Source organism: Gekko japonicus, unplaced genomic scaffold (assembly GCF_001447785.1).
Source record: "Gekko japonicus isolate JY-2015 unplaced genomic scaffold, Gekko_japonicus_V1.1 scaffold58, whole genome shotgun sequence".
NCBI lineage: Eukaryota > Metazoa > Chordata > Lepidosauria > Squamata > Gekkonidae > Gekko > Gekko japonicus.
This window is the reverse complement of record NW_015162475.1, coordinates 4,676-20,122: the sequence shown is the minus strand read 5'-3', so window position 1 is coordinate 20,122 and position 15,447 is coordinate 4,676. Positions and strand designations below refer to the sequence as shown.

The window sequence follows — 15,447 nt, the reverse complement described above, 5'->3', positions numbered from 1 at the left end:
TGAAAGCACCAAGATTGAATGGCAAAAGGGAAAAAAAATTGCTTATTTAAATATTTAAATGCCTCTTCTTGTATATGTTATGTCTGCCATCCATTGAAAATAAATATTAAAGAACTAATAGAAAAAATTACGTCCTTGTTAAATACATTGTATTAATGTAACTTTTTATGAGTAGGACTGTGGTGATTAATGTTTGTAAATAAACTATTTATTTCTAGGGCTGTCAACAGATTAAAAAGCAACTAGTGGATTCATGATTAATGTTTCTTAGTTTAATTGAACTTGCATAGATATGCGTATTGTCAGAAAGCTCAATTTAGGTTTCTTTCTGGCACAGGTAACTTACAATTTAATAAACAAACATTACAACTTCTCGACTAGAAACATCATTGTTATTTTGGGGATAATGCATCCCCAACATGCTGTGGAATTTCCACGAAAGCCTGAGTAATAATCTGGAAAAATTATTTCAGAGAACGAACTAATTTTTTTAGGTACGTTCCAAGACTGTGAGGTGAAACCTGTGCCTTGAATTTACTGGAGCATTTTTGCAGACAGACAGCTTCCCACTGCTGGAGTGCAATTTTCTCACCTTCTGCCTCCAAATGCAGCCCCCAAAGGCCTCTGAAGTGCCTTGAAATGATGGGGGGGGCATCATCTGGGAGCAGCGTTGGTGGTGGTGGGGCTTTGGGGGATGTAATAGGAGATGTTTAGTTTAGTTTTATTATTACAGTCTTAAGACCAACATACAGAGTAAGCATAACTATGTGAGGGAGAGAAGGGGGTAAAAACAGTCATAATATACAGAAATAGAAATCTGGATTTAAGAACTTTTATAATGCGATTCCCACAATCTATAATAGGAAATGATGAAGCAGCCCTCTGTGGAAAAGTGGATGCAAGGCATTGCTTTCAACGTATAGTCCTGGGGTTTTATTAATTTTTTTACTTGTTTTGTTTCTTTATATAATTCAAACTTGAATAAAGGAAAATAAAAGTCTGTGGCTTTCTCTGCAGCCTTTATGGGAGCTGTTCTTGCAGATGTGCATGAGGGTAAGTCCAGCCAAGCCTCTGGGTGCAGCATTAGGAGGAAACTTTGCTGGAGTGGGAGGGGCTGTGGGCGGCACAGCTTGGTTATGTCTGAGAATGACAGTGAGGTGGGCGCCACAGTCAGGGCCCTCCCACACCACTGGTCTTCCTCCCACAGGACTGTGGGCTTCGAAGGATTACTGAGCAATGCAGGAAGACGCTGCAGAGCAAAGTGTAAAGTCTCGCCGTCAGAGCTGACTAAATGGGGACCCCAGCAAGGGGCATTTACGGTCTCCCTTCCAAGTACTGACTTTGCTTGGTTACTGCGATCTTAGGAGACTGGGCTATACTGGGCTGTGCCTCTCCCAGTTCATAGCTAGGTAATGGTTCCCTTGCTCGAAAGCCAGCCGAATCTGACTCTAGGGTTGTGGTGCTCATCTCCGTTTCAAAGCCGAAGAGCCAGCGCTGTCCGAAGACGTCTCCGTGGTCATGTGGCCGGCATGACTAAACCCCAAGGCGCACGGAACGCTGTTACCTTCCCACCGAAGTGGTACCTATTTATCTACTTGCAATTTCTTGCTTTCGAACTGCTAGGTTGGCAGGAGCTGGAACTAGAGACGGGAGCTCACTCCGTCTTGCGGCACACTCGGGTCTCAAACTGCTGAACTACTGACCTTCCACAGCCTGCAGTTCAGCGTCTTAACCACTTGAGCCACCGCAGCTCCAGTTCATAGCTACTTCCAGTATAAAGTGACGGCTGCATTCCCCCCCCACCCACGTGGTGCCACTTAACCAGTTAAGTCTTTCTTGGACTGAGCTACTGGGTCTGTGAAGTTTTTTCCTGGTTAGTGCTCTGGAGGCTAGGTTAAGTGAGAGGTGGTTTTGTTGCGAGTTCTCCTCCTTCGAAAGACCGAGGAGGCCAATTCTGTCCCCTTTTCCCAATGCAGAAGGTCATTCCTCATTCCTACAATACTGAGAAGGCTCCGTTTCTGCATTTGCTGGATGGCACAAGAAGAGCTTGCCCTCGGATGTTACTAAGGACTCAGACTCCCTGGAATCCAATTTGAGAAATGGTGTTATGTATAGTAAGCAAGTTTATATAAACGTAAAGCACTCAAAATTATGTTATGCAGAAGGGAAGCAGTCAGGATGGCATCCTTTTAAAGCAGACGGTGTGTACTACAACAAACTGAAGGATCTGGAGATTCACTTGTCACATTTTCTAACAAGCTCTGTGTAAGCAAATGCCATCTAGTGTGCACATGGCAAACTACACACTTCCTAGAAATGTGTACAGATGTGCATGCAGTGCTCATTCCACCGAAGCATAACAGTTACGTCAGGAATTAGTTTATCTGTACTTCAGTCTTTCCCTGGTTCAGGTTAGACCATTCTAAAAGATAAAAGCTCCAGACACTGGAAACTTAAGTCGTGTTTGCAAGTGCCACTTTTAATGCAGAGATATTGTTAAACTTCTGAAAGAGATTTGTTATTGGTCTTTAGCATAGTTGTGTGTTTTTAATGTCTGAACTGCGTGCAAAAGTTCTCAGCAGATGTAAGAGATCGCACCTTGGATGAGGGAGGGAAGGAGATGAGTTGAACCAGAACCTTTAGATATTTCCATGAATGAATGAGGGAAACCTTGCAGAGGCTGTAGTGAATGTCTTGCTGGTTACTGCTTCAACTTGAACCTGAGGAGCAAATTTAAGCTTGGTTCCCCAAAAGCGTATACTTTTCAGTGCCCTGGCATGGCTGGACATCCTGTACCACTATATGGCTGAGCTCCATTTTACTGTGGGGCTTCACCATGCCATACAGTGGCCTTGACCGAGGACTGCATTGCAGGTGGGATGACCAGTGATTGTCCAAACACCCAATGATATAATGGAAATCTCACATCTTGGCATCTCTTGGCATCCAAAGACTCACAAGATCATATTGTGAGATTTAGGGTGCCATTTTGGGTTCTTATAGCCTTCTTGCAAATCCAGCCACAGAAGGAGGGACGACAGAAGAAGAAAGAGGAGGGGGGAAAGAGAGGGAAAGAAGGACAGGCAAAGAGGACACAACCAACAGGTTTTCTTGCGGACCACCCACTTGCATATTAAGATGGGTTTTGTGAGCCAGGCTCAGTTTCATCACAGGAAGACCCAAATGAACTCCATGAACAGACAGTGTTCCTAGCTGCGCACAGACAGTGTTCCTAGCTGCTCGGCCCATAACCCTTGTTATGTATTCTAACTATGCAGAGTGAATGGTGCATCACAACTCATGTATATTTGTATACACTTGTCAGGGATGCTCTAGACTGATCCTGCATCGAGCAGTGGGTTGGACTAGATGACCCGTATGGCCCCTTCCTACTCTGTGATTCTATGACTAGAGACCTACAATGCAATCCTGTGTAGACTTACTCCAGTCTAAGCCAATCAAAATCAATGGGTTTAGACTGGAGTAACTCTACACAGGAGTACATTGCTAATCACCTCCACCCCTGGGGTTTCTGACCATTACTCCTTCATCCTTGTTGAGAGCTGTGGCTGTGCAAAGTGTTTCGCTGATTAATGTAGCAGCAATAGCGGCCAACAACCAGCACTTCACCACGGCTGCTGTTCCCATCCCTGCCCCCACACCCAAGCGCCTGAACACATAACTTGCTTTTAATTAATTAGTGTAAAATGCTGGCTATGGTTTTTGTTGTTGTACATCGTGGGGATCAGGCGGCGATTCATAAATACAATGTAATAAATAAACAATAACAATAAATAACCCTCCTTTACCTCTTCGCTGCCCCTAGGTGTCTTCAAAAATAGTGCAGCTAGCCATTCATGCCCTTTGGGATCCCTGAACTCAACCAACAGTGCTTCCTCTCACAGGACTGCAGCTGCCATTTTGGTCACTCTGGAAACAGGCAATTAGAAATGGTAGCTGAACAGGGATCTCACAGGAGTTTGGTGAGCAGCACGTGTAGGTGTCCACGCTGCTTTTAATGGGGCCTGAGGGAGCGGGGGGGGGGAGGCTTATCCCTCCCGAGTGAGGGTGGCAGTCAAGGGCGCAGTGGGTAGACAGACAACTGGCTGGCTGGGCACAAGTGTGAGGCTGCTGGTCCCCAAAACCTGCTGTTTAAGGTAACCACCTCAAGGCAGCTCATAGAGCCATAAAACAAGTGGACTCCACCTCAGTTGCTTCTCTCTTATCTAATCCCTGACTATAGTATAACCAGGGCTTTTTTTGGTAGAAAACCCCCAGCATGAACTCATTAGCATAATAGGCCACACCCAACAGCAGAAACTCATTAGCATATTAGGCCACACCCTGACAGGGTAGCTCATTAGCATATCAGGCCACACCTCATGCCTTCCCTTGGCTTGCCCGGGCAAGTCCTCCCTTGAAGGGAAGGGAAGGCAGTTTAAACTGCCTTCCCTTAGCTTGCCTGGGTGTCCTGTGGCTGCGGGGAGTCTGGGCAATCTGGACTTTGGAGGGGAGGGGAGGCAGTTTAAACTTGGACAGGCCGGGGAAGGCACAGGGAGGCATTTAAATGCCTCCCCAATCCTTCCAGGCCCCCTCAATCCTTCCAGGCCTTGGAGTTGCCGGGGTGGTGGTGGTGTTGCTCTGTAGGCCTTCCCTCTATAGCGACACACTCAGAGGTTTTGGCTGTAGTGGGCATGGCCAACTCTGAAGCCAGCCGGAACTCCGTTCCTGTGCGTTCCTGTCCAAAAATAGCCCTGAGTATAACCCTTTCCAGACATTATAGCAACAGGTATTAGGCACCTAGTGCCACATGTATCAGGAGCACTCATAACCCACAATACTTTGACACATGCTTTGGTACAACGCTGAAAAATTCACTGGTCGGTTTGTGCATACCAAAGCTGTACTTCCATACAAATATGCACGTCCCCCATATTTAGACATGGCTACCACACATACTGGAAGGATTTCTGTGTAGTTGAGGGATCTATGGTATGTATGGACATAATGTCTGAAAAGGGCTTAGGATACTGCAGGATGACAGGCCGCTGTTGATTGTTGACTTTTAGAAAGGAAATACAGAGGATACTTATTTCTCCACTGGATTTCACTAGTTCTGCTAATCCTTCCAACAAAGAGTAAAACTTAGGTGAGGCTACATTCACTCTCATTTATCCAAAGGGATTGTGGGGGCACCTGAAACATTTGCATATTACTATGGATAAATGGAGTGTTGTTTCACATGGTTAGGTTGACACATGGGTACATCAAGAAGATTAAGGAAGTTAGAATATTGAAAGCAGGGACTGACAACTCCCATATTCTCAGGAGCCATTGTATCCTCTAGACAGTGGTAGTCTGCTGCATAACTTGATCCTCCAGTTGATGCTCATGCTTTATAATAAAGTTGCCATCCCATATGTAGTAACCGGGGGTTATTTTAATTTTTTAGTTGATTAGTTGTGTTTAGTTCCTTGTAGAAGCCTGGTGTTTGGTCCTTGAGCCTGAAAAGGGTTAATAAGGCCACCTGCAGACCACTAGTTGGTTGCCTAGCTCTGATTTGGTGGGATATTGGGATCAGGTGAACCTGGTTGCTAGGTCCAATTGACAATTAGTGCTGGGGGTCAGGTGTTTCCAGAAGGAGTTAAAAATGAAGTCCTTTTTTATCGTTGTCATCTGACTTTAGACCCTGAGCTGGATGCTATAGGGTACTATTGTTTTCCATTTGGGGAAAACCCTGAACTTCTGCTGGATGGACTGAACTTTTGGTGGCCTGAACTGCGGTAAGCAGATTGCTGTTATTTGTGCTTCAAGAACTGCTGTGAATAACTGGTGTGGTATCATCCAAGGTAACTTAGTTAGTGATTAAAAACCTTTTTTCTTTTTCTTTTGTGCAGTGTACTGGTATTGCTTTGCACCATAAAATAAACCTTTTTGGTTACATACCTGTTTGGGTATGTTCTGTCTGGGGGTTTGCAGAAAGGCTTTTCCTAGTTGCCTTTTGGCCCTACCAATTTTTTAGGAGTGGAACTCCTGACTCTGGAGAGAGTTTGGAGTTCTGCTTGAGGTCTGGGGGTAATTCAATTGGGCTCGGTTGGATCAGAGCTAGCCGGTATGTTATAGTGGCTGAAGTGTTGGGCTATGACCTGGGAGACCTGGGCTCAAATCCTCATTCTGCTAGGGAAGCTTGCTGGGTGACCCTAATCCAGTCATATCCTTTCAGGTTACCTTGTCTCACGTGGTTGTTAGGAGGGTAAAATGGAGGACAGGAGGACAAGGTAAGGTGCTTAAGCTCAAAAGTCCATTTCAGTATGTACTATTCCTCTGCTCATTTTAACCAACTACCTTCTTCTCCTAATGTATAATTTTGTTCAAACTTGGACTACACCTTGATTAACATTTGCTATGGTTTTTAGACACACCACTTAAAGAAGGGGGGGGGAGGGAGGCACATTTCCCCTCCAGAAAACTATTTAAGGAAGCTGCTGTTATAAATTTCAGACAATACTGTACCTTAAGGGTTTTTATTATTATTTTTTCTAAATGTCAAGTTTGAGTTAAAATAAACTGCATTGTGTTCGAGGAATGCAGATCCATACAATTTACTTTGAATGTTGCAAGGCAAAGATACGTTTCTGAAAAGCTGGTTCCATTTGCAGAGAGGGGGGAAAAACCTATCACAAAGGGCTTTCTTTTCAAATGCTGATAAGGCAAAGATGTCGTATGAGATAGCTTGTTTACAAACTGCATTTGTTGGTTGTAGATGAGTCATGTCACGTTTGGCCCTTTGAATACCCAGGTGAAGATCTTCTTACTTGTCTTACCCATTTAGTTAGAAGCATGAATTTTTGTTTCAGTTCAAGGCAAAGCACAGAGACTGTTGGTGTACTTTCATCTTATATAGAGAGAGAGATTAAATTCAAGGTGTTCTACTTTGTGTAAGGCAATTATGACTTCTGTAAATTTCCTCTGTCAACTATAACTATTTTGTAGTGACTCCATTTTGAATGGCCCAACACAGATCCAGGCCTGATGTACATATTGCTACAGCTAGGGTTTTTGTCCCCATGTGTTCCTTTAAAACAGGCCTCTGTCTTCATTTTCTGTGGACAGCTTGGTTTCTGAGGATACTTGAGTGGGTTAACATGCATTAATGCTGTCAAACTGATGTTGTCGTTGGTTAATAAAAATCAGGATTTCCGTTTGGAATTTTAGAACATACTGTTCAAAGTCCATATCCAGCCATTAGAATTGAATCCTATACATCTGTTGCTGAGCAGTCATTATGAACTTCTGTAAACAGTTGACATGTACCAAACTGGATGCATTCCAATTAGTTATGAAGGTAAACATTTTCCCCTCCCTTCATTCCTCATAAATCATTAGAGGGAATTGTACTCTTAAGATTTAAAGTTATAAAGGAAAGTACATTTGGGATATATCTTAAAACAACTCAATAAATGATCATTGACCTCCATATCCAACCTGTTGGTCTGTATAAAATGCAGTATGTCCAAGGCCTTGCTTTAAGTTACCATGGGGTTTCATTGGTTGGTGTCCTTGGTGAGTCACACCATTAATTTATAAAGTCAACCAGCACTTTTCGAATAGTGTGGGTCTGTTTGGTGTTGAAAGATATCCTTTTATATTTTTGTGTGCTGTGAGTCAAGACTGTCTGTGGGAGAGAGTTAGAATAGCACCAATCTAACTGGTGGTCCCTTTGAACATTAGCAGTTGATTTTCAGCCAGACGAGGCCAAAGCAAGTAGCTTCTCATAGGTGCCATCAATGAGCTGCAAAGTTCCATGTTGCTGAATCTTGCTTCCATTTGACGCATTAGAAGATAGAATTCTGATACATTGGAGGTGGAGGATCTGTTGTTAACCTACCCCAATCTTTTCTTTCTCTTCATTGAAGAGGCAAAAATGCAATTTGTCTCCTTCAAAGCTTGGTCAGATTCAAGGTGCCGAATGGCTGAAAAATTAAAATAAACATTTGGGGGACAGTGGCTCTTTTGTGATTTCAAGCTTTTGCATGATGAATGGAATCTGGGGACTGTGTGGCTTTAAGCAAAGAGTTTTCCAGCCCGTTCATAACAACAACAAATACCACCACAAAATAAATTCTTCATGGGGGGGTCCTGTATTTTGAATAGTAAATATCCAGCTGCTGCAAGTGGCATCTATTGAAATAAACAAATAATCAGTTATTTTACTTTTAAAATTCTAGCACTCAGAAGTGCTTTTTGTACAATTACTTCATCTTGGTGTCAAATATAAGGATGTGACCAGGAAGGCGCATATTTCATTCATCGGTTGTAAATCATACTCTGTATAGAATGGTCTTTGAATTACTCCCATTTGGCAATCTGAAGATATTCTTGCTGTTTTCAGTGAATCATCTATATTGTTGGTTTAAGTAATAATTTCCAGTTGGTTATTTACTTCACTAGAACCAGAACAATTTTATTTCCTGTATTCAAAATGCACACTCTGTTTCCTTTACAAATCCATTTCCGTATCCACTTTTAAAATATTGCTGTTCTTTGTGTAGGCCCCATCCAGTAGTGCAGCTGCTTTTACTAGTCATATTGAAAAATTATACGTAGATAGCTTTTTTCAGGTGGTTGGGGGGGATAACCTTTCCACCTGGTGGCATCTCAATTTCTTGAAAATATCTGTCTGAATATGGTCTCTTATTGAGGATGTCTGTAAACTTGTTTGATCTCCATTTGTGTTCTTGTTTCATTTATTTATAAAGTCTTTTTTCTTGGAAGTCAAATATTATTTGTCTGTTTCTTCCATTCATCAGCCAGATGGTGCCTGGGACCCTCTTCTTTGCAAGGTAGTGTTGACAATATGATCAGTTTTGTCTCTGCAAACAGTCTGAAGTTTTCATGCCACTCTGGATCATTTGCCTTACAATCTGTTGCTGGTTAAGTCAATTTTTTTTCCCCTCTTGGTGGCAGAAATTTAGTTTAGGCATGGAGGGGGGGGGAAATGGTTTTCCAAGAATTGCTGGAATAGATGGTCTGCTGGCCAGGGCACATGCGGGTGGATGGAGGGGCATGTGTGGGTGTAAGGTTATCTTCTGGGCAGGCTAAGGATCCCATTTTGCCCTGCCCTTTTCCAGCCAGGCCAGGTCTTAACGGGAATGCTGCAGTGCAAACGCGCACTTCTTGTAGGCAGCGTAAAGCAGGAGGATGGCACGCAGCATTTGGCGGCACATGGCCATAGCCATGCGCACTTGCGGCTCCTGGAGTCCACGGGGCCAACGTTGCTGGGAGCTTATGACCTGACAAAAGGCTGAGCGCTCTGAAACCCGCAGCGAGCCAGTCCAGTGTGGGGGCTGTGCCGTCACAAAGTGCCCAAACACAGAGTCGAGCCCCGTGAGCCGCACGGCCTGAGGCTTGCGCACTGTCCCGCCGCTTCCTCTCGTCTCTCCCGCTGCCCCAGGGGGTTGGGGTTGCCCAGCTCCTGTCTTCGTGCTGGGCTCCAGCACCAGGCTGAGTCCCTGGAAACAAGGCGGCACCTCAAGATCAGTGGCGGTGGCTGGGCTCTGCCCACCACGGAAAGGGTGTTTGGTGCCGCTGGGCCTGGGCACAGCACCCCGCAGCCATTGTAGGGACTCATCCAGCGGGGACCAGGGACCCCATAGCTGGTACCCACTGGCCATGGTCAGCGTTGGTCAGCTGCCGATACACCACCCTGCTCAGGCTCCTCGTGCATGTTTCCTTTGCCTGGCGCCTTGGCAACCTATTATGAGCACGCATCCATCCTGGAACACACTGGCCGGGTTCAGAGTTCCAGAAGCTCCTCCTCCTAGTTCCCACAGAATAGGGTTTCCTGTTAGAGTTCCCCCCCCACACATTAAAACTAACTTCTCTGGAAGACCACACTAATTCCAAGAATTGCAGCTGTCTCCCCAGCTCTGTACTCAGCTTATGAAAACCATTGAGCGGCAGCCAGAGACATTTTCAGCCAGGATGGTTTGCAGAGAAATGGTCAAACGCCTTGCTTCATTCATTCATTCATTAATTCATTCACACAACTACCTCCATTTCCCAGCCCACTTGGTGACCCAAGTTTGATTACTTGTAGCTGAATGTGAAAACTGAAACCCAGGAAAAGCGTTACATTGAAGGAAGTTGGGAGAATTCTGTCTGCTTATTCACACATGCAAGTAATCACTTGGTAATGCAAATGAAACATACATATGGGAATCTGTGTTGTATTCAGAAAACAAACCCAAACAACCCTCAAGTATGTATTTCTGAGTCACATATAACATCTTCGAGTCGGGACACCAAAATCTTGCTGAGCTACCAAGAGTATTCAGTGACATAAATTTGGGGCAGTCTCTCAGGCTAACCCTTACAACAGAAGAGTTGTTGTGAGGGTAATAAACGGGATCATCTCTCAGGGCTCTTTTTGTAGCAGGAACTGCTTTGCATATTAGGCGACACACCCCTAATGTAGCCAATCCTCCAAGAGCTTACACTAGCCCCTGTAAGAAGAGCTCTGTAAGCTCTTGGAGGATTGGCTACATTAGGGGTGTGTCGCCTAATATGCAAAGGAGTTCCTGCTACAAAATGAGCCCTTCTCGCTGCAGAATAAAGGCAGGCAGGGGGCAGTTCCATTTCCAGTTGGCCCTTTAAAGAAGTGAATGGAAGGATTTCCTTATAACAGACGCCTATAAAACCCTGTTGCTAAGCCCAAAATCTCTGTTTTTCATGTCTGCAAACTGTTAGCATAGTGAACATGTATGTAAAGAATTAGTTGGTTTTTTTATTTCAGAATGTCTTCCTATTTACAAATAACAGCTTTCTTCAGTAAATAACATCATTAAATTGCTTCTTGGCCCCTTCCGTCTCTTTGCCATTCTCATGATCATAGTAACGGAAAGTTCTCCACTTCCTATGTCCAGGATTATGTTAGGATGATTAGGTGGAAAACACTCTCATGAAGACTCCAACTTTTGTGTGTGGGAGGGGAGATTCTTGGGTGGGAACAGAAATGCTTCAATGCAAACAGGTCTGCTTCAAGAAAATTATATGGGATAAATGAGTGGCCCAGCTGGGAATGTGCTATGTGCAAGGCCACCCTGTCCCAAATAATCCAGCTAGACAACCACCATCTCAGTGTTACCAAAGGACTTTAAGAATTTAGGCAAAATTGGAATTTGGTGGTTTTGTTGACATTGGTGGTTAAGTTGCAATGTGAACCCTAATGGTTGTGTGAGTGTATATGAGTATGGTTGTGTGAGTGTATATGAGTATGCTTGTAGATCACCGAATGATTGCACCTTAATTTCGTTGTACTATGTACAATGGCAATAAAGTATATTATTAAAATGAGTACAATATTTTTTGCCATTTTCTGCTGGCATTCAGGGTGATTGAAACCAATGGAGCGGTTGGCTTGTATTATAGCCCAAGATCTAGTTCTTCTGCACTCAGTTCAACAAATATACTCTGGCATCAGTCTACACAGTCTGACACTCAAAGTTTCTCTGCCAAAGGAAGCTCTTTGTTGCCCTGCTTTGAAAGTTGAGAAACAGGTGTTGAGAATGAATACACTTTGGCGAAGTTGGCATGGTTTCAGTGGCCACAAGGAAGGGTTGTCTTAAAGCATTTAACTTGGCATGTTAAATTGGTATGATATGATGGCTGTACATTTTAAAGAACAGGAGCCCATAATCACTATTTGAAAATATCCACAGACTAACTTTGTATTTGGAATCCAGCTTCGGTAAAAACAAATCTGAGTGGCTGTTTGTGATGACAAACGTCTGTATGTGTTAACTGCACAATCCTCAACCCTAAAAAAAAATCCATCCCTCTTGATTTCATGAGAAATAAAGTTGATGTATGAACTGGTATACGTAACTTGTCACTAAAATCAGCCTTTGTACCAGAGGACTGGAGAGTAGCAAATGTTAACCGAATTTTTAAAAAGGGTCCAGAGGGGATCGAGGAAATTACTGGCCACTTAGCTTACTGTCTGCTCCAGATAAATTAGCAGAAGCTGCAGGGCTATTTTTGGGCAGGAACGCACAGGAACGGAGTTCCGGCTGGCTTCAGAGTTAGCCACACCCACTACAGCCAAAACCTCTATGTGCATGGCTACAGTTTAAACTGCCTTCCCATCCCTTCAAGGGCCAGTTTACCCCAGGCTCCCCACAGCCACAGGGCGCCGAGGCAAGCCAAGGGTTGTGGCCTAATATACCAATGAGCTGTGCTGTCAGGGGTGTGGCTAATGAGTTCCTGCTGGGCTTCTTCTACAAAAAGAGCCCTGAAAGCTGTAATCAAAGACAGAGTTATTAGACACATAAAGAGACAAGGCATGTTGAGGGAAAATCAGTGTACCATCTGACAAAGGAGTTCTTTGAGAAGGTTAATAAATATGTGGACAAGAGTGATTTGGTAGACAACAGTGACCCAGTAGACATCATATACTTGGGCTTCTAAAAGGTTTTTGACAAGGTGCCTCACCAAAGACTCCTGAATAAATTTAGCGATCATGGGATTAAAAACTGGTTAAATTGCAAGGGGTAGGGATAAACAGGCAGGTCTTGCGATGGAAGGAACTGAGTAGTGGAGTCCCACAAAGACCAGTATGTATACCAGTGCAATTTAATTCATTTGTATATTATTTGGAACAGGGCTATTTTTGGGCAGGGGCAGGAACGCACAGGAACGGAGTTCCCGCTGGCTCCCAAGTTGACCACGCCCAGCAGGAACTCATTAGCATAATAGGCCACACCCAACAGCAGAAACTAATTAGGATTGGCTATGTTAGGGGTGTGTGGCCTAACATGCAAAGGAGTTCCTGCTACAAAAAAGCCCTGGGTTTTGACAACAAACAAGGTAAACAGAATAACAAGCAAAAGGTGGGTGTGCCTGGATAACCACACTTCTGATAACATGGGGGTGCGGTCTAATGTGCTAATGAGCTGTGCTGTCGGGGGTGTGGCCTCATATGCTAATGAGTTCCTGCTGGGCTTTTTCTACAAAAAGAGCCCTGATTTGGAATTAGGGTAAGCGGTGTGGTGGCCAAGTTTGTGAATTATTCAGGATGGTGAAAACCATGGTGGATTGTAGAGCGCTCCAAGAGGATCTTTCTACACTGGGTGAGTGGGAAACAGTGTGGCAAATGAAATTTAGTATAGGTAAGAGTAAGGTGATACACAGTGGAACAAAAAATGCTAACCTTAAATATACGCTAATGGAGTCTGAGCTGGCTGACAATGAGACGGAAAGTAATCTTAGGGTTGTAATGGATAGCTCCATGAAAATATTGACTCATTATGCAGCAGGGGAGAAAAGGGAAAACTCCACGCTGGAGACGATTAGGAAGGGAACTGAAAACGAAATGGCCAATACTGTAATGCCTCGTGCAGTTTCATTTGGAATTCATGTACACTTCTGATCACCATATCTCAAAAAGGATACTGCAGAGATGAAAAAAGTACAGAAGAGGGCAACCAGCATGACTGGGAGGTTGGAGCACTGTTCCTGTGAGGGAAGAATGAACAGTCTGGAACATTAAAGATCAGAAGAAAAGTTGACTAATGAGATCATGACAGAGGTTTATAAAACTGTTCATGTGGTATAGGGAGAGGATAGAGAGAACCCCCTCTCCCCCATGCTATCATGCTAGAACTCCAGTGTAGTTGATGGGCATATAGACTCAGGATGGACAAAAATAAATACATCTTTAGTCAATGAGTGATTCAGTTCACTGCCAGTGGCCATCACTATGAGCATGGATGGTTTTGGATGGGTATTAGATTCCTGGTGGAGAAGTGCTCAGTGGTTACTAGCCAGGATGACTACAAGGGTGACTTCACACCCGGGGCAGTCAGCCTCAGAATACCTGTGGTAGGAAGCTTCCTCAGGGAAGGCCTTGGCCTCTACATCCCGTTTGTTGGCCCTCTGGGCCAGCTGCTTGGCTGCTGTGTAAAACAGGGTGCTGGATGTGTCCATCTAGTTATTGGATCACTTTACAGAGATTTTCAGTGTTGAACCAGGGAAAATGGAAATAAGGGAATTCAGATGGAAGAACTGTTTCACTCCTTTCTACTGATCTTAATCAATGTCCCCTCTAAGCTGTGGAGTCTTGTGAGCAAAAATTCTACCTTGTGAGCTACCGGCATCAAAGTTGTAAGCGAGCAATTTGGCTCCTGCATCAATTAGTTTGCTCCAGAGAACCTCCTTCCTGAGCTCAGACAAAAACGTGTGAGCCGGAGGCTAAAAAACTGTGAGCTAGCTCACACCGATTCAGCTTAGAGGGAACACTGATCTTAATCCATCAAATTAGTACTCTCACCACTGCATTATCATCCTTTATGTGCCTCACAGTCACAGTCTTTGGGTAGCTTTCCACCACCCAGTATTAGCTAGAACACAATTTTGTGGTATGAGTAGGCTATTGGATTACTGGGCTTCGATTACTGGTCTGTAAACAGAAAGCAGATAATGAATGGCAAGACCCAGGTCCTTTCTGGTAGCTAGGTTTCTCAGACCTGGGAGCTTTGGGGTTTGTTTCCAGGGACTTCTGTGACATTTCTCTGCCCACCCACCCCAATTTCTTTCAATGCAAGAGTGGAGGAGAGCTGGCAGGGGTGGGAGGCTGCCTACTATTAGTCGCTAAACCCCAGAGACAGGAACGGTGAATCTTCAGTAGCTGAAATGGCAAAATGAATAGGAATGTGAAAGAATATTTGTAGTCATTCCACGCTCCCTTAAATGTTAAGAAGGATATTATATTGCTGAAGGATGTTGTACATAACTACTCCTTTATTCCAAATGATGGTCCTGCATTGGGCAGGTGGTTGGACTGGATGGTCTGTATGGCCCCTTCCAACTCTATGATTCTATGATTCTATGCAGGGGTCGTTTCGTAGAAAAAGAGCTAGGGGAACTCATAAGCATAACACATTAGCATATGCCACACCCCCTGACATCACCGGAAGTGTGTCATAAAGCCACACTCCCTGACATCACCGGAAGTGTGTCATAAGGCCACACACCCCACCCCCAATGGTCCCGGCCGCCGGCCTTTCAGCTCCACTGCCGAACCCCATGAGGGGCCCGGCAGTGGACCTGCAAGGCTGGCTGGAGTGCAAGGAAGCCCCACGAAGGCCCTCCCTGGCCCCAGGCAGGCAGGGGTGGGGAGAGGCAGGGAGGAAGCAACTTACCCTCCCTCTTCTCCTGCCTCCTCCTGGCTGAATGAGGGCCGGAAGCGGGGCGGCCGGAAGCAGGGGGCGGGGCTTCGTCATGTGCTCCGCCCCCTTACCTCACCCGGGGGAGCTGCGATCCCCTGCGATCCCCTGCGATCCCTCCCGAAATGACCTCTGATTCTATGAAAGGTCTGATGAGGAACCTGATAGTACAAGGACACAGGTGACTTGCTTATTATCAAATACAAATGATTCTGTTCCTCTT

General features: G+C 44.7%; 1 protein-coding gene across 1 annotated transcript; it reads right to left on the bottom strand.

Moving 5' to 3' along the window:
* Positions 1-9,143: 9,143 nt before the first annotated feature.
* Positions 9,144-9,674, bottom strand: FANCD2OS (FANCD2 opposite strand). The gene has a single exon (XM_015405745.1). It carries the CDS (start codon positions 9,672-9,674, stop codon positions 9,144-9,146), a length of 531 nt encoding a protein of 176 aa, XP_015261231.1.
* Positions 9,675-15,447: the final 5,773 nt, after the last annotated feature.